This window comes from Manis javanica, chromosome 17, assembly GCF_040802235.1.
Source record: "Manis javanica isolate MJ-LG chromosome 17, MJ_LKY, whole genome shotgun sequence".
In the NCBI taxonomy this organism is placed as follows: domain Eukaryota; kingdom Metazoa; phylum Chordata; class Mammalia; order Pholidota; family Manidae; genus Manis; species Manis javanica.
The window spans coordinates 32,505,090-32,531,159 of record NC_133172.1 but is presented as its reverse complement, the minus strand read 5'-3'; the positions used below and the strand labels follow the sequence as shown (position 1 = coordinate 32,531,159).

The window sequence follows — 26,070 nt, the reverse complement described above, 5'->3', positions numbered from 1 at the left end:
ATAAATTCATCCTTTAATATACTCTCACACCACCATGTGCCTTCATTGCATTCTTCAAGGTTACAATTCTACGCCTGTTTCTGTGATTGTCTACTTTAACAACTTGATCATAAACTCAGAAAGGGCAAGGAACATGTCTGTTTTTTATCACCATTGTAACCTCAGTGCCTTGAAGAATGTCTAGCACATAATAAGTACTCAATAAATACTTGTTGAACACATGAACAAAGAAAAGAATAAAGCAGAAGAAAATGATGTCCCACAACCAAGGGAATACAGTTTTTAAAAAGGAGTATTTTAAAGAGAAAAAAAAACCCAGACAGAGAACTCTTTAGATGTTTCAAATGATTCCACCCTAAACAGATCAATTAAGGTAAGAGAAGAGGTTTTGTAATCCATTTTCTAAATGTTTTATTAATCTTAACAGTAGTACAGTACAAATTGTATATATGATATTTTAGTTCAGCAATATTAAAATAATTGGTCTACCCATTCTGTTTCTAAAAACTACATATATAGTGAAAAAACCCATTGTTCTCTGATGAGTTAAAAGGAGAGGATTATTATAATGAACACTAAAGTTGTAGATTACCTTCATCAATGTACCATGTATTTTTTGATTTGGTTTGTGGTTGTGAGTCAACAGAAGACCCATTTAAGGTATAAAATAATTCAGATCTGTTTCTATTTCCAGGGTCTGAGGTAGATCCTATGGAACAAAAAAATTTCCTTTAAAAATAAAATCAGTGTGGTGGGAAAGTTTTTCCATAAGAGAAATTAATATGCGTATGGTGTTAACAAATATTTATACAACCAGTAGATGTATACAAACACAATGTATTTTACTACTGTCTTCAGCTTTTAGAAGTTTGGTAACAATTTTGGCAATGTCAAAAAGATTCTTCCATCCAAAAGTCAATATAGAAGGGGAACAGGAGTAAGTTAAAAGAAAAGCCTGCTCGTCTTTTAATTTCTATTTTTTAAGTGAACCGCTTTGAAAAATCATTTCACATATTATGGGTTATTTCCAAATATCAAAAATCACCATTCCCCAATTTCATTTGATGAACCATTGGTTCACAAATTTAACCTATTATTTAGAACAGTTCCTTTCAGAAGAAGGTAATCTTCAAGTGTTATATACACATAAATCAATGTACACATTAAGTTTAAAATATTTAAGGTTTAAACATTTTGGAATGTTGGCCATCAATTCTTTGCTTAATTTCTTAATGTCTTTGAAAACATGAAGCAGTATTGTTTTTTTCCATGTTACATATGGAAAATCCAAGAAGGAGATAGCATAGCTCTCTCACAAGAGATTATTCTGCCTTAGTACTAAGAAAACATGATACAGTTGAGAGCACAGGGATCTCTAGAACCCATACAAAATCTGATTTCCTTTTCAATTAAAAACAGGTGGCTCTATACTTCATACCTATAACTAATATCTGCTACAACACAAGTAACACACATTTTAAGAAAACCCTTAGGCTATTTATATTTAAGTGAGAATAGCAAGTTTGAGCTATAATCCTATCTAGATTTATAGGTTAACATAAAAAATACTATTACCTACATATGCTATTTAATTCTAAGTCTCCCAGGGTCCAGTGTCATATAAAATGCTTCTTAAAATACAATTTATTTTTACGCAAGCCTAAATAGCTTTGTCAGTAGATCACTGAGGGAAAAATATTCTTCTCCTAACCAACATTTGAGTTAACAAAAAGTTTTAAGGCCTGTTAAATGAGCTGTTTAGCTTATATAACTACCTCCCTATATATCTATGAAATACGTGAAAGCTAAGGAAAAAAACAAGAACTCCACATATACTGTGAAGGGGTTTCTGGAAGAGAGACAAAAATTTTTGCTTAGCAGTTTGAAATTTAATTAGTGCCACATTTAGTTAGCCAAATCCACATAATTATTCTCTCTATACTTTATCCTATATAACATGGTCCATATATGATTCTTTTGCACCCCTGCAACTCCAAAATATATACAGAAATGATACAAGTAGGGGGTTCCCAAAACCAGCTTATATAGACTAGCAAAAGACACAAGTCCTTATGGGAAACTCTTCATCAACTAAAAACAGTTGGGAACTCTTGACTTAAGCAAGAGCATCTCCGACAAATTTTTAGTGAACTACTTGAAATGTTTGAAACAGTAGAGTCTACATGTACATCAAGGAGTAACACCTCTTAACCTTTTTCAATGCTATGGCAAATCAGATATCATATAAATAATGAAGAATTATATTCTATTAATCCATACCTGTAGCCTTTGGTTTATTATGACTGGATGAACCTTTGTCTCCAACACCTCTTGATGAAAAGGCAAGTTTGGGAGGCCTCCTTTCCTGTGTCACACTCTCTGAAACAGTAAACATGTTTTTTTAAAGATAAATGCAAATTCTTACAGAAGAGAAACAATTGGGCAAACAATGATAACAACAAAAAAAGCTTTCTTACAAAAAGCAGTATTTTCACAGTAGTTTTACAAATTCTTAAAGGCTGTCAAAAGTATTGAAAGCAACAATACCAAAATAAATAAATAAATGCTGTACTTCAAAATGTAATTTCCACAAGAAAATACACCCCAAATGCAATTCAGCCAAATGCTTTATCTTCTTTAAAATTTGATCACTTATAGTTAATTTTATTTGATGTGTTAAAACACTACAAAAAAAACTCAATTTTTCACAGGTTTTCCCAAATCAGTATCCTAAGTCTACCCCTGTGCTCCACAAATATTTCTAGGAGATGCTAAGATAAACACAGATAGACATACTTCTTTACTATGTAATACCAGAACCTTTAATATGCTAATGTGCATTGTGAATCTCTCAAAGAGGGATACAGTAATTATTTGAAATATTTTTTGTGGCTGTCTACTTAGCATTTCAGAGTAATGTATTTCATGAAACACAGTTTAAAAAAGTCTGTTTAGGAATATGTATCAGGAATATATTTCAAAAAACATACATGTTCTAATGGATAGTGACTGTGATGGGGTGTGGGGGGGACTTGATAACATGGGTGAATGTAGTAACTACAATGTTGCTCATGTGAAACTTTCATAAGGTTGTATATCAATGATACCTTAAAAAATAAATAAAACCCATACATGTTAAGAATAACACTGATGTGTATACAAATGTATACACATATAAATAGGAAAAACACAGACAATTATACACAGATTGATGCAGAAAGCCAAAGGCAAATATCATTATTTTTTAAGACACTCAGAACAACTTCTTGAAATAAAGGTGTAATAAATTTAGCAAACCCGTTTTTGATATTATAAACCACAAAGGCCAGTAGTTTTCATAAGATATTCACAAATACAGATCAAGCAAATGTAGAAAAGTCAGTCTGGAATGTTTTCCCCCTGGGAAGTTCATCAATACATCTGTAGAGTCCAACCTGACACTTAGGAGTCAAACCCGAAAAAGCTGTGTACCAGCAAAAATGGTATCACCCACAGTGGATTTTTGAGAACAGAAGTGAAAAAAATGGGAAAGTTTTCACATTTCAAAACACAAAGAAAAAGGCCTTTTTTTTTTTTAAGAAAAAGGAAGTAACACTGAAGTAATTATATGTAAATGATGCTTGGTAACTTTTTTCCACGGTTGGAAGGGGAGGAGATTGCATTATTAAACTATTGTAAATGTCTCAGAATAGGATCAGATGGAGCACCATTTTAACTCAAAAATTACACTAAATAACCATGATTTTAACCAAGTGGTATGGTTAAAGAAAAGCTATTTACTAACATATTTACGATACTGCCATTCAAATATCTCCAAGTATCACATACAAGAGCTACCCTGGAGGTGGATGAAACTTCTTGGTCACTGGCAAAAGTTCCCCAATTACAGCACACAAAATGACTAAAGAAAACTAATTCCCACTAGTAATTGTACTTAACTGCGTGTAAGTCCATTTAAAAGATATTCACACGTAAACAGTAATCTATATACCTGATAGAGTTCATGGTGATTATAACAAAGGCAGAAAATGCTCTTAATTAAGGCAACCGAGCAGTAGCAGAGGGGTGAGCCTGTGGTGATGGCTCTACTGAAGATGCTGGAGAGGGCCCCAAAGATTGAGAATATGGAGGACTGGAGTTGGACATGGTAGTTTTCTATCAAAGACTTTGTCTTTGAGGGGATCAAATAACAATTGTGAGCAACAGGTTATGCCTACAAAATTCTATACCACACCTAACTTGTTCTTCATCAATTACTTACCAAATATTTTTTGTTTCTTTGTCACAACTATGTTCATAATCCAAAACCAAAGCTTTGTGCCATAAATGAATTTTAAGAGACTATCATCTCAGGAAAAAGTAAGTATGGGAAAGTAAATAAGATAAGAATAAAGTCAGCAGATAATTTTGTGATAGTAAAACAAACCTGCTTAAGAGATATTAAAAGACATAGCATGGTATGTCCACCAAATGGCAGGTACAAAAATAGACACAGCAGTCTCATTCATAATAACCAAAAGCTGAAACAATCCATTCTACAGGAGAATGGATAAACAAACTGTGATCTGTTCATACACTGGAATACTACATAGTAACAAAAAAGAATAAACTACTGACATACACAACATGTACACTGTGTTGAGTAAAAGGAACCAAATGACAAGCATCCATTATATACACACAGCAGGACTGCAATCAAAATTATAAAATTATATATGCACCCCTGTATTCATTACAGCATTATTTATAATAGCCAAGATAAGGAAACAATCTAAGTGCCCATCAACAAATGAATGGATAAAGAAGAGGTGGTACATATACATCATAGAATACTACTCAGCCATAAAAAAGAAGGAAATCTTGCCCTTTGTAACAACATGGATGGACCTAGAGGGTATTATGCTAAATGAAACAAGTCAGAGAAAGAAAAATACCATATGATTTCATTTATAAGTGAAATCTAAACAGGAACTGACTCAGATACAGAGAACAAACTGGCAGTTGCCAGAGAGGAAGGTGGTAAGAGCACACCAAAACAAATGAAGGAGATTGAGAGATACAGACTTCCAGTTATAAAATAGGTCACATAAATATAATGTACAACATAGGAATACAGTCAATAAGAATGTATAGTGATGATTAGTGCACATGGTGTGTGTGGGGTCATGGGGAAGACAGTGTAGCACAGAGAAGACAAGTAGGGACTCTGTGGCATCTTACTACACTGATGGACAGTGACTGCAATGGGGCATGGGGGGACTCGATAATAAGGGTGAAAGTAGTAACTAAACTGTTTTTCTTGTGAAACCTTCATAAGAGTGTATATCAATGACACCTTAATAAAAAACATATATGGTAACAAATAGTAACTAGACCTATCATGGTTATTTCATAATGTACAAAACTATCAAATCACTGTCTTGTGCACCTGAAACTAATATATTGCATATCAATTATAATTCAATTTAAAAGAATCTCACCCATCACTCTTGCTGAGGTAATCAGAAAAAGAAAAACCCATTGGAGACTCCTGAGTTGGAAAGCATAATAATAAACTAGTGAACAATAAAAATCAAACCACAAGAAATATCTATGAATTTGAATGACCCATTAAAGTGGGGAAAATTGCTTATTTTTTTTGATGTACTGTTTAACATCATCAGCCACAAGAGCATAATTCAGAACCAAAGGAGAATTATGTATCCACAAAGAAACCTACTAAAGAAAATATAAGTTTACTTGGGTAGAATGAGTATTATAAAACCCAACAGCAAACATACTACATATAGCAACTATCCAAAAATCTCTACAAGGCCAGAATATTGCTCAATATACTGACAAATAATTCCCTTATATTTTAGATAAGCTTATATGAAAAACTGTTAAAGAAATGCTGGAAGGTCCATGAAATAACATCAGAGTTGCATACTGAGATCTAGTGCTTCAAGATAACCTTCTTGGGGCTCTAATTGTCTCATATGAGCAGGAGTCCTGCCTTCACAGACAACATTCAGAGTGACAATCAATCTCAAGAGAAGACCATTTAGCATTATTCATCAAACTGTAAAATACACAGACCCATTAACCCAACAACTCTACTTATAAGAAGTTACCTCCTTTTTTAAAGTTCTTGTGAATACTTTATATGATTATGAGCAAAATATATCCCACTTAAATACTCAGACAAGCATATTGATGGCACACAGGAAACATGTTCAGATGACATAATGTTGAGAAGAACAGACAACACACGAAAGGACAGAATTAGTATCCAAAATGATCTGAATGTTGGAAGACCAGATAGCTCTAATGACATAAAGTTTAAGAGGGACAAATGCAAAGTCCTGCCACATGTCCCCCAAATCAACCACACAAGTATAGAATCAGAAGCAGAAGTACATGTGAACAAAATTGGGGATTTAAGTTAAGAGTAATAATCCCAGTATTCATTAATTCATTGATTTGTAAGTACATTCACTCAGACAAGAAATACTACCTACTCCATGCAAAATGCCCTACAGTGGTCCCTAGGAAAATAATTCAGATTGTGACAGTTCTGTCCTCAAATTTTTTCTGTCAATGTTCTGTTCTATAGCAATCCTTAGATCACACATGGCCTACAATATTCTGTTCCCCTCTTGGTGCCCAAGCATAAAGATGTCTTTAACAAATCAGTCTTACTCAGAATATCTAGAAGTCATACCATAGAAAAATGGCTAAAACAACTCAAACTGTTTAGGCTGGAGAGGTGTCAAATGGGAATTGAATTTTCAAATGCTCTTTCTGCATCCACTGATATGATCATGTAATTTGTTTTCTTCTTTAACCTATTAATATGGTGTATTACATTGGTTGATTTTAGAACATTGAACCAGCGTTGCATCCGTGGCATAATCTCTTCTTGGTCATGGTGTGTAATTCTTTTTATATATTGCTAACTCCAATCCACCAACATTTTGTCAAGAATTTTTGTGTTTATTTCATGGGAAACATTGGACTGTGGTGTTCTTTTTTTGTACTGTCTTTGGTTTGGCATCAAGATAATAATAGCTTTGTATGAATGAATTTGGATACTATTCTGAATTGAAATGAATTGGAAGGTGTTCTCTCTTTTCTGGAAGAGATTGTGTAAAAATGGTGTTAATTCTTTAAACTTTGATAGAATTATTCAATTAAACCCTCTGGGTTTGAAGATTTATTTACTGTGTGTATATATTTTAAAATTAGAATCAGTTTTCTTAATTATATATTTAAATCATATATTTCATTTTGAGTGAGTTGTGGTAGCTTGTATTTCAAGGAATTGGTCTACATCATCTAAGCCATCAAATTTAAGTATGTTAGTTTTTTTATTGTGTTCCCTTATTACTCTTTTGATGTCTGCATGGTCTGTAGTGATACCTTATTTCATTCCCGATACTGGTAATCTCTCTCTTCTCTTTTTTGTCAGTCTTAGTAAAGGTTTTACAGTTTTATTGATCTTTTCAAAAAGTGAGCTTTTGTTTCACTGATTTTCTCTATTGTTTCTCTGTTTTTAATAATTATATTGATATATGCCCCTTATTATGACCTTCCTTCTGCTTGCTTCAGGTTTATTTTGCACTTCTTTGTCTAGGCTCTTCAGATGGGCACTTAGTGATTTGAAACTCTTCCTCTTTTTTAATATAAACATTTAGTACTATAAATTTCTCTCTCAGCACTTCTGTGGCTGTGTACCAAACATTTTGATAAGCTGCATTTTCATTTTCAACTTGTTTGATATGTTTTTTGATTAACCTGGAGGCTTCCTTTTTAACCCATGGATTATTTAGAAGTGTGTTGTTTGGTTTCCCAGTGTTGGAAAACTTTCCTATTATTTTTGTTACTGATTTCTAGTTTATTTTCTTTGTGATCAGAGAATATACTCTGTATGATTTCAAATATTTTATATTTGTTTAATGGCTCAGCCTATAGTTCTGGAATTAGTGGTGATGACTGCTTAACATTATGAATGTTCTTAACGTCACTTAATTGCACTTATTAAAGGGTTGAATATTCTGGTATGTGACTTATATCTAATTTTTTTTTAAAGCTAGAAAATCTTCAATATCTAGAGCTAGGCAAAAGTTGTTAGACCTACACCAAAAGCATGCCCCATGAAAGAAAAATTTGTACATTGGGCTTAATAAAACTCAAAATATTTTGCTTTGTGAAAAGACCCTGTTAAGAGGACAAGAAGACAAGCTACAGACTGGAAGAAAATATTTGCAAACCACATATGGTAATGTAAAATGAACCAGAATCTAGAATATGTAAAGAATTCTAAAAACTTCACAGTAAAAAAGCAACACTCTAATTAAAACATGGGCAAAGGAGATGAAAAGACATTTCACTAAAGAAGATATACAGATGGCAATGGGAACATGAAAAGATGTTCAACATTATGAGCCATCAGGGAAATTCAAATTAAAGCCACAATGAGCTATCATTGCACACTTCTCAGAATGGCTAAAATAAAAAATAGTGACAACACCAAATAATGGTAAGAATGCAGAAAAACTGGATCACTTAAATATTGCTGGTGGTAATGTAAAATGGTACAGCCACTTGGGAAAACAGTTTGGCAGTTTCTTAAAAAACTAAACATGCAAATACCATAAAACCAGCAAATGCACCCCTGAATGTTTATGCCAGAGAAATGAAGGCTTATATTCACTTTTCTTCACTGCACACAGATGTTTAGAAGAGCATTATTTATAATAGCCAAAGACTGGAAACAAACCAGATGTCCTTCTATGGGTAAATGGCTAAACAAACATGGTACATTCATAGCATGGAATATTACTCAGGAAAAGAAATGAATAAACCAGTGATACACACAATATGGGTCAATTATCAGAGAAATATGCTGAGTAAAAAGAAAGTCAATCTCAAAAGGTTATATATTGTACATTTATATACAATTCCATTTACATAACATTCTTGAAATAACAGAATTTAGAAAAGAAGAACATATTAGTAATTGCCAGAGATTAAGGACGGGGTAGGGGTAAGAGGGAAGGAGTATGGTGATGAAAGGGCAACATGAAGGATTCTTGTGGTAAAGGGAATGTTCTGTATCTTGACTGAATCAATGATGATATCCTGGTTGTGATATTGTACTCTAGTTTTACAAGAAGTTACCATTGGTTAACACTATATAAAGGGTACAGAGGATCTCTCTGTATTATTTCTTACATCTGCATGCAAATCTATAATCTTAAATATTCTCAAATCATAAATAAAGAACTTATAGTTAGAATTTATAAAGAAATCTCACAACTCAATTTTTTTAAAAGTTTTTAAGTGGCAAAAAGTTTGCACAGATACTCCACCAAGGCAGATACATAAAATGACAAATATGCACATAACAACATATTCAACATCAGTGGTCATCAGGGAAAGGCATATTAAAACCACATCACATACCACTATATACTTATCAGAATAGCTAACACTTCTAAGACTGGCCATCCCAAGTATTGGCAATTACATGAAAAAACTGGAATTCTCATGCATTGCTGCTGGGAATGTAAAATATAAAATACTACAGCTACTTTGTAAAGACAGCTTGACAGGCTTGTTTTTGTTTGTGGGGAGAGGGCAGTTTGTTTGTTTTTTAAGTTAAAAAATCACCTACAATAGTATCAGTCATTTCACATCTAGGTATTTACCCAAGAGAAATGAAAGTCGATGTTCATACAAAGACTTCTACATGCATTTTCATAGCAGCATTACTCAAAACAGCTAAAAACTAGAAACAACCCAGATGTCCATCAACAAGTGAATGATAAACAAACTAACAAACTGATATATCCATATGTTTATAGGGAAAACACACTGTGTTTTCCTTTACTCACACTCACAACACTCTGACATTTCTGGTCACCAAATGTGTGGGGAGTTTTTCCACACCAAGCTGTGACACCAGCTGGGTGTCCCACAGTTCAATTCAATCTGACACCATCTATTTGGAGTTAGCAGTAATTCCCACAAGTTAAGGGCTCAGTCCAACAGGACTGCCCCGACTTCAGACTCCCGTCACAAATCCCAGGTTGTCCCAGTATTTCTGACTGACCAGCTATGTATCAGGGTTCCCACAACCCCCTCCTTGAGTTCAATAATTCGTTAAAATGGCTCACAGAATTCAGGGAAACACATGTACTAGTTTATTAAAGGATATAATAAATGACACAGATGAACACCCAGACGAAGAAATATTTAGGGGGATGTATCTCCATGTGTTCAGCAACCTGGAAGTTCTCCAAGCTCCATACATTGGAGACCTTTACAGAGACCACCACACAGTCATGACAGATTATTAACTCCATTTCCAGTCCCCCTCCCCTCTCCAGAGGATGGGGTTTGGGGCTGAAAGTACAAGCTTCTAATCATGGCTTGATCTTTCTATTGACCAGCCCCCATCCACAAGCCCACCAAGAGTCACCTCATTAGAACAAAAGGCCACTCCTACTAACCAGAAAATTCCAAGGGATTTAGGAGCTCTGTGACAGGAATCTTGGCCAAAGACCAAATATTAGTAAGAATCAGGAACAGAGACATATAAATATAATTCCATACCACAGAAGGGAATTCTTCTCAGCAATAAAAAAGACATATGGATGACTCAAAAAATAGTTATGTTGAGTGAAATAAGTCAGACAAAAAAAGAATACATCCTGAGTTACTCCATATATATATATATAAGATTCCAGCAAATGTGAACAAATGTATACTGACACAAAGATCATCACTGGTTGCCTGGATTTGGGGAGCAGGCAGAAGTGGGAGAGAGTATCTCAAAGACCACAGTTTGGTAATGGATATGTTCGCTATCTTGATTGTGGGGATGGTTTCCTGAGTGTTAAAACATATCCAATTACATAATTTAAGTATGTGCAATTTATTGTGTGCCAGTTATATCTCACTAAAAGTGCTAAAATTTTTTAAAGAATGTGCAAAATGTATATAAAATATGCAAGCATTGAATAATACCAAAAACATTATATCAAGAAAGATAAAAGAGGAAAGTAGGTAGGGATCAGTGTTAGGATGGCAAGTTCTCATATACCCTTTTAAAATTCTGTGAAAATGTAAATACACTGCATAATCTAAAAAATAAAATTATCATTACATTCCCAACCCAAAATGAAAAAAGAAGTCACAGACTGGACTAGAAAAAGTGGAAATGTGTAATTTAGGCTGAAACGTACGATTTAGCTTTGAGAACTGAACATAATGTCAAATTAGGTATGTTAGAGTTTTAACATTTGAAACAGAAATGAAAAGAGGAAAATGTTTATAACAGGTTGAGATTCCTGCATCTTGCAGTCAAAGATATCCTTCAGAAACCCACTGTAACATGCAATTAACCAGGATGAATTCTTTACTAAGTTGATCCAGCTGTTCAACTGCTTCAAAAGATGATTTCTATGCTGGAAATACTAATTTTGTCCTACAAATGAAGGCAATTGGGAAAGAAAAAGAACCTAAGGAACTAAGGAGATACTATGACTCTCTTTCTCTCTCAAGAAAGGGGGTTAATGATGACATGAAATATAAATGAATACCCATTCAAATAAGTTAAGTTAATTTAGACAACTTTACTTTTAAAAGTCTATTTGCAAGCTTTACCCTATTGGCAAAAAGGTATGATTTGTATATTATGTTACAAAAGCTGGCATTTATTCTCTTCCAGGTTTCTGAAAATTAAACTTTAAAAGAAAAAGAAAAAAAGCATTCTTTTCCTTTCTTGTCACTGCTCTGAGAGCCAATAATGACAATGAGAGCCACTGAACTGTAAGATCAAAGTATGCCTGACAAGTGATGCTCAAGAGATTCATGTAACTAATTTTTATTATCATAATCACACATCACTATTTAAATAAAATACAATGTAAATGTTTTTGAAGATCAATACCCATAAAGAATTCCTTGTCAGGTCATATATAATTCCATCACAGAAAAAATAGAAAGGGTAGCTTTTTCTTTTCTTTTCTTTTTAAGTGCTACTATAGAACCTAAGATCATTTATATTTCAAACCAAACTGAAATGTAGAAAAAATATACAGAAAGAAATACAGTTCCAGAGTTTGGGGGGAGGAGGGGAAGGCATTTCAAACCTTTATTCTTCAGGAGACTGAAAAGAACACAATGAATTATACACAAACCAATTTCATATTTCAGGTATATCTTTTTCTTAAATTATAACAGTGAGCTAATGATTTCCTTAGTCTCCCAACTTACTCAGCATAATGAATTATATTCAGTAGTGAGGTGTAAAATTCAAAGAAATTCAATTAAGGTAGGTAAAAAAAAAATTTACACTAATACGGTTTTGAATTTTCAAAAGTACCCTTTGGAAATTAAAAAAAAAAAGAAAAAGGACATTGGTAAACACATTTTTTTTGATAAGACAAGTTAAATTACATTTATCCATGCGATTTTGGAGAAACGATATTAGCACAGAACAGTTATGCCCCATAAGAATACATAAATAATGAAAGAAATTTAATTTTACAAGTGATCCTGCATAGTCATCCAATAAATTGACATTATAAAATTAGCATAATTCATAGAATTTACACAGGACAAGGTTTCTCAACCTCAACAACAATGATATTTCTGGCCAAATCACTTTCTGTCATGAGGAGCCACTGCGCCTTGTAGGGTTCTTAGCAGGAGCCCCTCCTCTACCCACTCAGTTCAAGCAGTACTCCCACCCTTGGTGTGATGATCAAGAATGTCTCTGCACGTTGCCACATGTTCCCTGGAGGCAAAATTACCCCAGGTGGGGAGCTACACTGGCTTAGAACTGAGATGACCTTCTTATAAAGGTTTTCAGTAATGCTTAAAAACATTTTTTTAATTCAATAACTACTGTGTGAAACAATACCATATTTCAAACAATCAAAAACTATAAAAAGAAGATCTAATCATGAAAGCCATTATACCCACCAGAAAAATCCTTTTTCTTGAATAAATGTTCTCCATATTTCAAAATACATACTTAAAGGTATTGCTGTTACGATGAAGTAAACTCATACAAAACTATTTCTCATTAAATATAGATTTAATTTTAACAAAATATGAAAACCAACTACCTAGAAATGCTGGAGAGTGAAAAAAGCAAGCAATTAATAGAGGAGACTCATAATTTGGAGGAAGATGTCAATACAATAATATAATGCAAAATTACTCAACATACAAAAAAACAGAAACTGCGACCCATCTCCAAAAGAAAAAAATCACAATAGATACCAATCCACACATGATTCTGGTGTTGGAATTGGCAGAGGGGAATTTTAAAGCGATTATTATAACTATGCTTAATGAGGTAAAAGAAAACATGTTCATAGTAAAAGAGAAAACAGCAACATCTCACCAGAGAAATAAAAGCTATTTAAAGAAACAGCAAAAAGAAACAGATGGAAACACTTTCAAAAACTTAAAAAGACAGTATCTGAAAAAAATGATTCATTGGATAGACTAAACGAAGTGGGTATAAAAGAGGGAGAAATAAGTTAATCTCAAGATAGAACAATAGAAAGTATCTAAAAAACAGAGATATAAAAGTTTGAAAAAGTTAACATAGCCTCAAAGACTTAAGGGACAATATCAAAAATTCAGACAGATACCTAACTGAAGACAGAGAGAGAAAGAGAAGACTGAAGGGGACAGAAAATGCACTGGATGAAATAATGGCTAGAACGTTTCTTTGTTGAAAGATAAAATTTGCAAACCCAAGAAGCTTAGCAAACTCCAAGCAAGATAAATATGAAGAAAACCATTTCAGGGACATCACAGTTAAACTGTTGTAATCAAATACAAGGGGAAACTGTCAACATATCCAGAGAAAAACATAAAGGGAACAGAATTACACACAGGGGAACAGTGATTCAAATGATTGCTGACCTTCATCTGAAAATAGCAGAAAGCCAACTTTCAAGCAGAAAGGAAAGAAAAAACACCAATTCAGAATTCTATATACACCCAAAATATCCTTCAAATATGAAGGCAAAATACATTCTCAGATAAAAGACAGGAGGAGAAATAGATTTCTAAAAGACCTACATTCTATAAACAACAAAAGAAGTTATTCAGGATAAAGGGAAATGTTAAGCGGATACTCAGATCTTTTAACTTCTCTACAATATATATGACCATTAAGCAAAAATTATAACATTTTCTTGTGGATTTTTAATACATATAGATGTAATATACATGATAATATCAAAGAATGAAGAAGAGGTAATTAGACTTACATGGTAGCAAACCATCTACATTTTACATAAAATGATAAGTGGTAATCGACTGAAAAATGTAATCCTTGGAGAAACCAATAAAAGCAAACTACAATGAAATATAGCTAAAAAGCAAATACGTTAATTACCATATAATTCTTAAGATTTTTCAAGTAATCTACAAAAAAGGAGGAAATGGAATATAAGAGGAAGGAAAAATAGGGATAAATAGAAAATAGATAAAATAATAGTTCTAAGCCCAATATACTAATATTTATAATTATATATTTATACTGTATTAATTATGCTAATAGATTAAACACAACAATGAAAAAACAGATACCACATGAAAAGACAGACTATATATGCTGTCTAAAAAATACCAAGTAGGATAGAGTGGAAAAATGGAATGAAGAAAGGGAGGGAAAACACTTCAATCCAAAAAACACATTGCGGGTAGGGCAGAAAAAGCAGGACATAGAAAATACATGAAATGGTAGAAATAAATCTTATTTTCAGTAATTATAATTATTAAGAGATTAAAATCTTCAGTTAAAATTCAAAAATTGTCAAATTAAGGAAAAAAGATTGCCAACTATATGCTGTTATGAGACATACCTGAAACATAAATAATGAAAAAAGAGAAATACCTGGAAAATACTAACCAAAAGAAAATTTATCTATATCATATAAGACAGAATTTAAGGCAGAAAGAATTACTGGTGATGGAGATGGTCACTACCCACTTCTGGGTCTACATCTAAAGGATATGAAAACCAGATATTGAAAGATATCTGCATTCCCATGTTTATTGCACCATTATCCACAATAGCCAAGATACAGAAACAACCTAGGTGTCCATCAACAGATAAGTAAAGATATGTGTGTGTACACGCACACACACACACACACACACACACAATGGAATATTAGTTAGCCATGAGAAGGAAGGAAAGCCTGCCATTTCTACAACATGGATGAACCTTGAAGGCATTATGCTAAAAGAAATGTTGTAAAAAGAAGAAAAATACTATATGGTATAACTTACATGTGCAATCTAAAAAGGACAAACTCAGAGAGTCAGAGAGTAGAGTGGTGGTCACCAATTTGAGGCAGTGGGAGAAGTGGCGAGATATTTGCTCAAAGGGTACAAACTGACAGTTATAAAATTAGCAAGTCTGGGGATCTCATGTACACCATGATAACTGCAGCTAATAACACTGTATCTGGTATTTGAATGTTTCTAAGAGAGAAGACTTTAAATGTTCTCACCACAAAAACACAAATGGTAACTATATAACAGAATGCAAGTCGTAGCTAATTCTATGGTGGTAGTTAACTTGCAATTTATAAATGTATCAAATCAACATGTTGCACACTTTAAATATGTTATGTACCAATCATACCTCAATAAAGCTGGAAAAAATAAAAGAAATTAATAAAATTTTTAGAATGCACTGAAAAAGAGATAAAGAGAGGATTCTGAGATGGCAGAGTAGGAAGCACCAGGAATCTATCTTCCTGTCTAGACAACAATGGCAGTGGCAGAATCTGTTTGGTATAATTACTTTGCAACTCTGGAGTCTTTGAAGACTTGCCACTTCCAAGGGAAGGGGTGAATGGTAAATTGTGGTTAATTTTTATCAATTTCAGGTCTTAGCACAGTAGCAGCTACCTGTCCCCCACCCTCAGCCCCAATGCAGGTAGCCATACACATGTTCCTGCAGCAGTTTATGTGCAGCTTATAGAAACCAGGGTGGACCCTGCCCTCCAACTATCAGGGTGTTCTAATCACTGACTGTTGCTTCTGATCACAGAGGTGCTGACATAGAGGCAGCAGCTGATATTGTAACTCCCTCCATTGCTGCAAGCCTCTCTGGCTGAATTGACTTTTAGGGGACTTAAAGGGCTGATGCCCTTTTAGTCCCGATTTTCATTTTTCTTTTTCTCTTTGTGGAAGGTAGACATCCAAAAACAAAAAATTAAAGACTAAGACATCCAAAAATAAGAGTATATATGGGGATAATTAGAGTATGACTGCACATGCTCTGGGGGAGATACAGGCTCAGAAAAGACCTGAGAAGACCTTAAATTCTTCTTTCACACAGAGACAGACTACAATAATTCCAGTTTTGAACAACAATAACAAAAAAATCAGAAGACATACAAAGAAACAGGAAAGTATGGCCCATGCAAGATAAATAAATAAATCATCAGAAATTGTCATGAGAACAACCTGATGGCAGATCTACTAAACAAAGACTTTAAAACAACTTAATAAAGATGCTCAAAGAACTACAAGATTATATGAAGAAAGTTAAAAAAATTATTGATAAATGGAATTATAATAAAGAGAGAAAAACCTACAAAGAAACTGAAAAAAAAAACTCTGCAGCTAAAAAGTACAATAACTGAAATGAAAAAAATTCAAGAGGGATTCAAAGATAGATCTGAACAGGCAGAAGAAAGAAATCAGTGAACCTGAAGATAGAACAATGGAAATTACCAAGTCTGACGAAAAGAAAAAAACAGAATGAAGTGAAGTGAACAGAGCCTAAGAGACTTGTGAGACACCATGAACTGGACGAATATACACACTGTTGGTGTACCAGAGGAGGCAAGAGAAAAGGAGGAGAGAGAATATTTGAATAATGGCTGAGAACTTCCCAAATTTGATAGAAATACATGAACTATAAACATCTATTAATTTCAACAAACTCCAAGTAAGATGGATTAAAGAGACTCCCACCCACAAACATTATAATCAAACTTCCAAAAGACAAAGAGAGAATCTTGAAAGCAGCAAGAGAGAAGCAACTTGTCACACACGAGGGATCTTCAAGAAGGACCACAACCAGATTCCTCATCAGAAACTTTGGAAGCCAGAAGGGCCAAATAGTCAAAGTGCTTTAAAAAAAAAAACTGTTAACCAAAAATCCTACATCTGACAAACTATTCATCAAAAGTGAGGGAGCTATTAAAATATTCCTAGATAAAAACTGAGGGAGTTTGCTCCCACTAGATCTGCCCTGCAGAGTGAAATGAAAGGACACTAAGACAGGAACATGAAGGCATATGAAGAAATAAAGATCTCAGTAAAGGTAAATACTCTGGCAATTATAAAGTTAGTATTACTGTAACTCTAAAGTAGTGTGTATCTCTAGTTTTTGTTTTTTTACATGATTTAAGAGACTAATGCATTTATAATACTTTCTAGTTTATGTTTTGGGACATACAATGTATAAAGATGTAATTGTGTGACAAAAACTAAGGATTTGGGATGGAGCTGTTAAAGGAGCAGGGTTTATACATGTTGTTGAAATTAAACTTGTATAAATTCAAATTAGAGTATAATAATTTATGATGCTAAATGTAATCCTCATGATAAACACAAAGAAAATAGCTATAGAATATACACAAGAGAAAATGAAAAAGTAAACATTTCACTACAAAAAATCAACTAAACAATAGAAGACAGTAATGCAGGGAATAAAGGATATAGACTATATATAAAAAACTATAAGGCAGATAGAAAATAAATAGCAAAATGATGGAAATAAGCTCCTCCTTATCAGTAATAATTTAAATGTAAATGGATTAAACTACCCAATCAAAAGACAGAAATTGGCAGAATGGATAAAAATATATGATCCAACTATGTGAGGTCTTTAAGAGACTCACTTTAGATCCAAAACCATGAAGAGATTCAAAGTGAAAGGATGGAAATAGATATTCTATGCAATAATAAGCAAAAAAGAATGGGGTACCTATACTAAAATCAGGCAAAACAGACTTTAAAAAATCAAAAAGTTTACAAGAGACAAAGAAGGACACTCTATTTTAATAAAAGGTTCAATGTAACAGGAAGATAAAACAATTATAAACATTTAATACCTAATAACAGATTAAAATACATGAAGCAAAAACTGAAAGAAATGAAGGGAGAAAGAAATAACCTACAATAATAATTGGAAACTTTAATACTCCACTCTCAATAATAAATAGAACCAATGAAAAGATAAGAAATAGAGGACTTAACACAGTAAACCAGCTAGATATAAAAGACATATATAAAAACTCAACCTGACAACAGTATACATATTCTTCTCAAGTTCACATGAGACATTTTCTAGCATAGCCCATATTTTAGGCCACAAATTATGTCCCCAAAAATTTTAAAGACAAATATTATATAAGTATCTTCTCAAACCACAATGGGATGAAATTATAAATCAACAACAAAAGTAAAACTGGAAAATTTACAAATTTATGGGAATTAGACAACACACTCTTCAACTACCAATGGATCAAGAAAGAATCACAGGGGAAATTAGACAATACAAGATGAATGAAAATGAAAACATCATGCCAAAACTTAGGGGATGCAGCAAAAACATGATTAAGAGGGAAATTAAATCTACAATGTTTATGTTAAAAAACAAGAAAGATCTCAAATCAACAGCCCAACTTTACAACTTTAGGAACTGGAAAAAGGAGAACAAACTAAATCTAAAGTTAGCAAAAGGAAGGAAATAATCAAGATTACAGCAGAGATAAATGAAATACAGAACAGATTAACAATAGAGAAAATCAAAGAAACCAAAAGTTGGATCTTTTAAATGATCAACAAAATTGAGAAAATTTTAGCTAGATGTACTAAGAAAAAAGAATCAAATTACTAAAATCAGAAATGAAAGTGGAGATATTACTACTGATTCCACAAAAATAAAAAAGATTATAAGAGAGTACTGTGAACAAAACAGGAGAAAATATTTGAAAATTGTATAGGTCCGATAAGGGATTAATATCCAAATATATAAAGAAATCCTAAAACTCAACAATAACAACAATCACAGAAAAATTTAAAAGCTAGCAAAGACTTGAACAGACACATCTCCAAAGATATACAAACAGCCAATAAACACATAAAAGATGCTCAACATCACTAGTCATTAGAGAAATGTAAATCAAACTACAATGAGATACATCCTCACATCTATTAAGATGGCTACAACCAAAAAAATGGAAAATAAATGTTGGCGAGGATGTGGAAAAATTGGAACCTTGTACATTATTGGTGAGAATGTAAAATGGTAAAGCCATTGTGGAAAACACTAGGGTGATTCCTAAAAAAATTAAAAATAAAATTACCATATGATCCAGCAATTTCACTTCTAGATACACACCCAAAAGAAACTGAATGCAGGGTCTAAGATATTTTTCCCATGTCCATAGCAGCATTATTCACAATAACTAAACCATGGAAGCAACCCAAGTGTTCATTAAGAGATAAATAAACAAAATGTGGTATATGCATACAATGGAATGTTATACAGTCTTATATAGGAAGGAAATCCTGATATATGCTACAATATGGATGAACCTTAAGGACATTATGCTAAGTGAAATAAGCCAGTCGAAAAACAACAAATACTGTATGATTCCACTTACATGAGGTACTCAGAATAGTCAAAATTACAGAGACAGAAATAGATGAGGGGTTGCCAGAGGCTGGGGGTGGAAGGGGTTGGAGAAACAGGGGCTACTGTTTAACTGAAACAGTTTCAGTTTTACAAGATTAAAATAGTTATAGAGGTGGATGGCGGTGATAGTTGCACATTATGGATGCACTTAATACCACTGAACTGTACACTTAAAAATGGTTAAGATAGTAAATTTTATGTTATGTGTATTTTACTATAAAACATTTAAATTGAAATACAGGCAATTTTTAATTTTTTTAATTTTAAACATGGAGTGAAAAACTTTCAAATAAATTTTTAAAGCATAAAGAAATTAGCAAACTGGACCAAGCAATGTTGAATCATGATGATGCTGGATTTATATCAGGAATGTAAGGCTGATTTAATATTAGAAAATTAACAGATTAAAAGAAACAGAGGATTATCTCAACATATTAGGAAAAAGAGGTTAGTAAAATTCAATATCCATTCATGATAAACTCTTAGAAAACACGGAACGTAGGTAACTTCTCTAATGGGAAAAATAACAGCTTCAACAATAAAATTCATGAACATCCTACTCAACAATGAAATGCTGAAAGCATTTCCATTAAGATCAGGAGCAAGACCAAGATGCCTGCTATCACTGCTTTTATTTAATGTTATATTTATTCAATGTTCTAGCTAGAAAATAAGATAATAAACCAAATCTTAATAATAAAAGATATAAGGATTAGAAGAAAGATGGAAAACTATCAGTATTTGCAGATGATAATTGTTTACTAAAAAAGTGATCTACAGATAGATTGAGAATAAAATATTTTAATAAAGTAGTTTACAACAAAACAGCATATAAAAGTCAACCGAGATACCACTTCACACCCACTAGGATAACTAGAATCAAAAATTCAGACAATAACAAATGTTGACAAGGATGTGAAGAAATCTGGACATTTATACACAGCTGGTAGGAACGTAAAATGATGTAGCCACTTTGGAAAACAGTCTGGTAGTTCCACAAATGATTAAACAAAGTTACCATATGACCCAGCAATTCCACTCCTAGATATATGCCAGGGAAAACTGATAGCATACATTTACACAAACCTTTTATGCTAATGTTTGAAGTTATAAAAAAGATGGAAAGAATTCAAATGTCTATCAACAGATGAATGAATAAACAAAATGTGGTATAGCTACACAATAAAATTCAGGCATAATAAAGGAAAGAAGTACTAAGCCATGCTACAAAATGGATGAACCTTGAAAACATTATGCTAAGTGAAAGAAGCCAATCACAAAGACTATATATTATATGATTCTATTCATATGAAATGTCCAGAATAGACAAGCATACAGAGACAAAAGTAGATCGGTAGCTGCTTAAGACTAAGGAGGAGGAAGGATAGCTAAAAGGTACAGTTTCTTTTTGAGGTGATGAAATGTTCTACAATTGACTGTATTGATGACTGCACGTATCTGTAAAGATACTAAAATACACTGAATTGTACAGCTTAGATGAGTGAATTATACAAAATGTGAACTAGATCTCAACAGAATTCTTCAAGTCAATTGTATTTCTATATATCCCCAAAAAGCTTAGAAAATGTTTTACTTTATAATGTATCAGAATGCATGAAAGAAACAGAGACAATTACAAAATTTTATTAAAGAGATTAAATAAATGAAAGGCTACAGAATGTTCATGTATTAGAAGTTTCAATATTATAGAAATGTCGATTCTCCACAAATGGTTCTAAAGATTAACTGCAATCCATTCAAAATCTCAATTAGAACTCTTGTAATATTTGAGAAGCTGATTATAAAATTTACAGTGAAGAAATCAAGGGCCAATGGCCAAGACACGCAACAATCATTACAAAAAAAGAACATTACGAAAAAGAACAAGGGAAATGTACTCTTACAGCTAGAAGACTTCTTCTAAAACTATGAAATGAAGGCCTAGGGTCTTAGTGCAGGGAAAGAACAGAGCCCAGAAACACTACAAACCTATGTTGAAACTCAACTTATATAAAGCAGGCACGGTGCATTAAATGGGCATGGATACTTCACATCCTACACAAAATCAAACTGAGGTGGATTATAGACTTACACATGAAAGGCAAAAACAAGGCAACTTTAGCAGACCATGCAGAACAGCAAGGAGGTTCAGAAGAGCAACATGATGGGACTGGTGCTCATATTAAAACAAAGAATCGTTAAAACCAATGTGGTACTGAAGCATGAGTAGACAGAATAGAAAGTCCAGAAATACACTGAAGAACATACGGGTATTTAATACGATGAAAGTGGCATCTCAAAGGAGTAGGAAAAAGATGGACTTTTTAATAAGCGATGTTGGGACAACTGGGCAGCTATCTGGGGAGGCAAGGATAGAATCAAAATTGGATCCACATTTCACATCAAATATTGCATAAAATAAAAATAGGTCAAAGATACATACCTAAAAACTAAAACCATGAGAGTAATAAAACATGGGAAAATTCCTTTATAACCTTGGAGTGACTCAAAATTCAGATGCCATTAAACAAATCTGATAAATTCAACTATATAAAAATTTTTAAATCCTACATGGCCAAAAATACCTAAAGCAAAATCAAAAGACATTACACTAAATGAAATAAGCCATATACAAAGGACAAATATTGCATGATTCCACTAACATGAGGTACCTAGAAGAGGCAACTTCACAAAGACAGAAAGTAGAGAATAGAAGTTACCAAGGACTAAGGGGAGAGAGGAATAGAGAGTTATTTCTTAATGGGTATAGAATTTCTGTTTGAAGTGATTTTAAAAAGTCTAGAAATAGGTAGTAGTAATGGTTGCAATCACTGTAAATGTACTTAATGTCACTGAATTGTGCACTAAAAAATGGTTGAAATGGTATGGAAACAAGGTATTTTACTGTATATTTTTAAATTACTATTTATTTAGATATGCAAGTGTATTTCTTATTAATTATTTTAGTATCTTGATAGCAGTTTCTAATTCAATGGTACATGTATTAGTCGAAACTCAAATGATAAACATGGGAAAATTCTTTTATAACCTTGGAGTAACTCAAAATTCAGATGCCATTAAACAAATCTGATAAATTCAACTACATAAAAATTTTAAAATCCTATGTGGCCAAAAATACCTAAAGCAAAATCAAAAGACATTACACTAAATTGCATATGTATGCTTTTTATTTCAAAAGGAAAAAAATCCTAAATGCATCTGACCCTTGAACAACACTGGGGTAAGGGATACCAACCTCCAGTACAGTCAAAAATCCATGTATAAGTTTTAACTCCCCAAAACTTAACTACTAATAGCCTACTTTTGACCAGATACCTTCTAATAGCATAAACAATTAACACATATTTTATATATGTATTATATTCTGTATTCTTACTATAAATTAAGCTAGAGAAAAGAAAATGTTAAGAAAATCATAAGGAAAATACATTTACAATACTGTACTATATTTATTGAAAAAAAATCTGTGTATAAGTGGACCCATGCAGTTCAAACCCATGCTATTCAAGGGTCAGCTATCTTTATCTCTCATTAATTGTATGCATGCAGAAGTATTTATGAGGAAATGTACCAATGACTATAACTTACTTTGAAATGCACACAAAAATAAGATGGATTAGTATGTGAACAGAGGGCCAAACCTACAATAAAACAAGTACCATACCACGTTCACTGTAGAATCTAGGTGGTAGGTATGGGGATGTTCAAGTATAAAGTTTTTTAGACTTTTCTGTGTTTGAAAATTTTATTAAGAAATATCAAAACTATTTTACTTAAAATTTAAAAATGGAGAACTCATGAATCAATAAATAAGCAACTCAACAGATAAATGGGCAAAGACACAAACAGGTGTTCAATATTAGATACAATGTTCCAGAAACATATGAAAAGTTGTTCAAGCCTGTTAGGAAACTACAAATTAAAACTACCTTGATATACCATTCATTTCACAGGCATCAGAGTGGCAAAAATGTTAATCACTACCAATGTTAAAGAGGATATGGGGATAACCTCAACCCCAAATGTCCATTAACATTAGCATGGGTTATTAAATCATGGGGCATTTATATAGTGAAATATACTAAGAAGTAGTGGGGGTAAATAAATTATTAATACCCTTATCCACAGGGCAGAATCTCAAAATATATTTTAAGTAAAAGATGCAAGTAATTATAGAGCACAGTCAGTAGGATTATAATTATATTAAGTTTTAAAACCGACTAAATTAAACAGTGTGTTATACACTACCCCAATCCAAGCCACTATCACCTCTCACATGGATAATTTCAACAGTCTTATTCCTGGTTTCCTTGTTTCTGCCCCTAACATGCGGTCAGAGTGATCAGTGAAAACATAAGTTAGGGTAAGTTGTCCTTAGCTCCCTTCACCCCCAGAATAAAGCCAAGAATCCACACACCAGCCCACTTGGCCCTGCCTATTCCAGCTCCTACTTTCTGTCCTATCACTCTCACTCAACCTGCTCCAGCCACAGTGAATGTTCCTATTTCTCAAACTGGCCAAATTAGCTGCAGCCTCAGGCTCTCCCTCAGAATCCACATGGCTCCTTCCTGTCAAGAGCTCATATGTCACTGCATTAGAAAGGCTCACTAGGACTACTCTATATAAAATTAAAAATCCCAACCCTCAACCTAGAGCCCCCTTTCCCCCTTACCTTATCATTCTCCATCTAATGACCATCTAATTGACCATATATTCTACTTATTTACTGTCTGTGTCCATTCACTAGAATAAAAGGCCCATGTGGGAAGAGTTTTTTTATGTTTTGCTTCCTACTGTATCCTCACTACCAAAAAGAAGCCTAAGTAAGGGCTTAATAATATTTGAATGAAGGAATGAATTTTCACAAAATTACTTTTTTAATATGCATTTATTAAAATATTAAAAGTATTTTGATTTTTAAATTCATAAATGGTGTTATTTCCATAAACTGGGATAAAAAGGTAAATTAAATATTACTAGATAAAATATCAAGCATGTCTGCTTTTCCCTGAATGTGAACTGTTTGTTTCTAAAAGGAAGCAAAGAAATAGCTAGGAATCTGATTTGCAAAAAATTAAAAGTTAATTTTAAAGAAGTCAAGAAAAGCAAAGTATGTCAGACTTTTACAAACAAAACTGAAATAAAGCTATTATTTGAATCCCATACCTCCAACTAAATTAATGTACTCTTCAGTAAAGCTAAAAGCTAAAGTAGAAAACATTTCCTAACTCAGCAAAACAAGCCTTTAATTACTTGCCAAGTCAACAGGGAAACATGAAGGGCAAACACTGCAGGCTAAAAGGAATCTTAAGAATCATCCAGTATTAGGCCCTTCAGTTTAACAAAAGAAGAAACTGAGGACTCAAAATGACCTGCAGAGAACTCAAAACTGGTGTGTGTCAGAATTAGCAATAAAGGAAAACACTAGAAGCAAAAAATTTAATAAATAATTAATAATACATTTGTTTAGTTGTGATCCTTGCTACAGCAAAATTCAGCTTTTATAGAATTCAAGACAAAGCACATCTCCATGGAAACAATATTCCCAAGCATACATGTGAGGCTGAGAATTATATTTTTCTATGCAGGTCTTCGCATTCTAAGTATACACACAAGATCTGGGGTAAGGAGGCACTGAAATGAGCAGGGCTTTGTACATTAGGTCTGGATTTGAAATCTGGCTCTATCACTTACTTGATCCTAGTCAATCTTAGCCTTATCTAAGCCCCAGATTTCTTTTATCAGCAAAATGGGGATAATTAAGACCTACCTTATAGGTTTTTCAAGAAACTAAAAAAGGACAAGTCATCTAATTCAGGGATGTGTGCATTTTTGACTATCGAATACAGGCTTTCCAACACTTCATTCATAGCTGTGTAATTAGTGCTCAATAAAAATCACCACCTCTGATTGCTTCTGTCAGTTTCATGATTAACATGTTATCAATTGACTAGCCTCCAACTGGAATTCTAGTAAGAGCAGGAAAAGGTGCTGTTGGTATCGCTATCAATAGGAGGCTATCAATTAGTTGACAAGAGACATTAGGTGCTGCTTGTCTGAGGTAAAATAAAAGGTTGCTTAAGGTTTTTTTGAAGATGGAAAGTTGAGTGATCTGCTTCTGACTGCAGGGTCATGAAACCTAATCAATTAGGCCGTCTCAAAAATTATGCAGGGCATCCAGCAAGAATCCTCTCGGTAACATAGTAGGTTACATTAAATGTCTAACTTCTATGTAAAGGCTTCTAATTTAAACCAGGCTCTCACTCAAACAGATGGTATTTTATTACATTTTCTGACCTTCTAAT

General features: G+C 33.1%; 1 protein-coding gene across 8 annotated transcripts in view; it reads right to left on the bottom strand.

Moving 5' to 3' along the window:
- The window catches only part of CYLD (CYLD lysine 63 deubiquitinase), a 62,152-nt gene that overhangs the window by 24,445 nt on the left and 11,637 nt on the right, over positions 1-26,070 (bottom strand). For 7 of the 8 annotated variants that reach the window (XM_073226622.1, XM_073226625.1, XM_037001452.2 and 4 more), the window contains 2 exons: positions 2,281-2,379; positions 593-709 (listed from right to left, as the gene is read on the bottom strand). In XM_073226622.1, coding sequence (XP_073082723.1) covers positions 593-709; positions 2,281-2,379 — 216 coding nt within the window. The remainder of the gene's footprint in view (positions 1-592; positions 710-2,280; positions 2,380-26,070) is intronic. The other variant, XM_073226623.1, reaches the window with a different exon arrangement.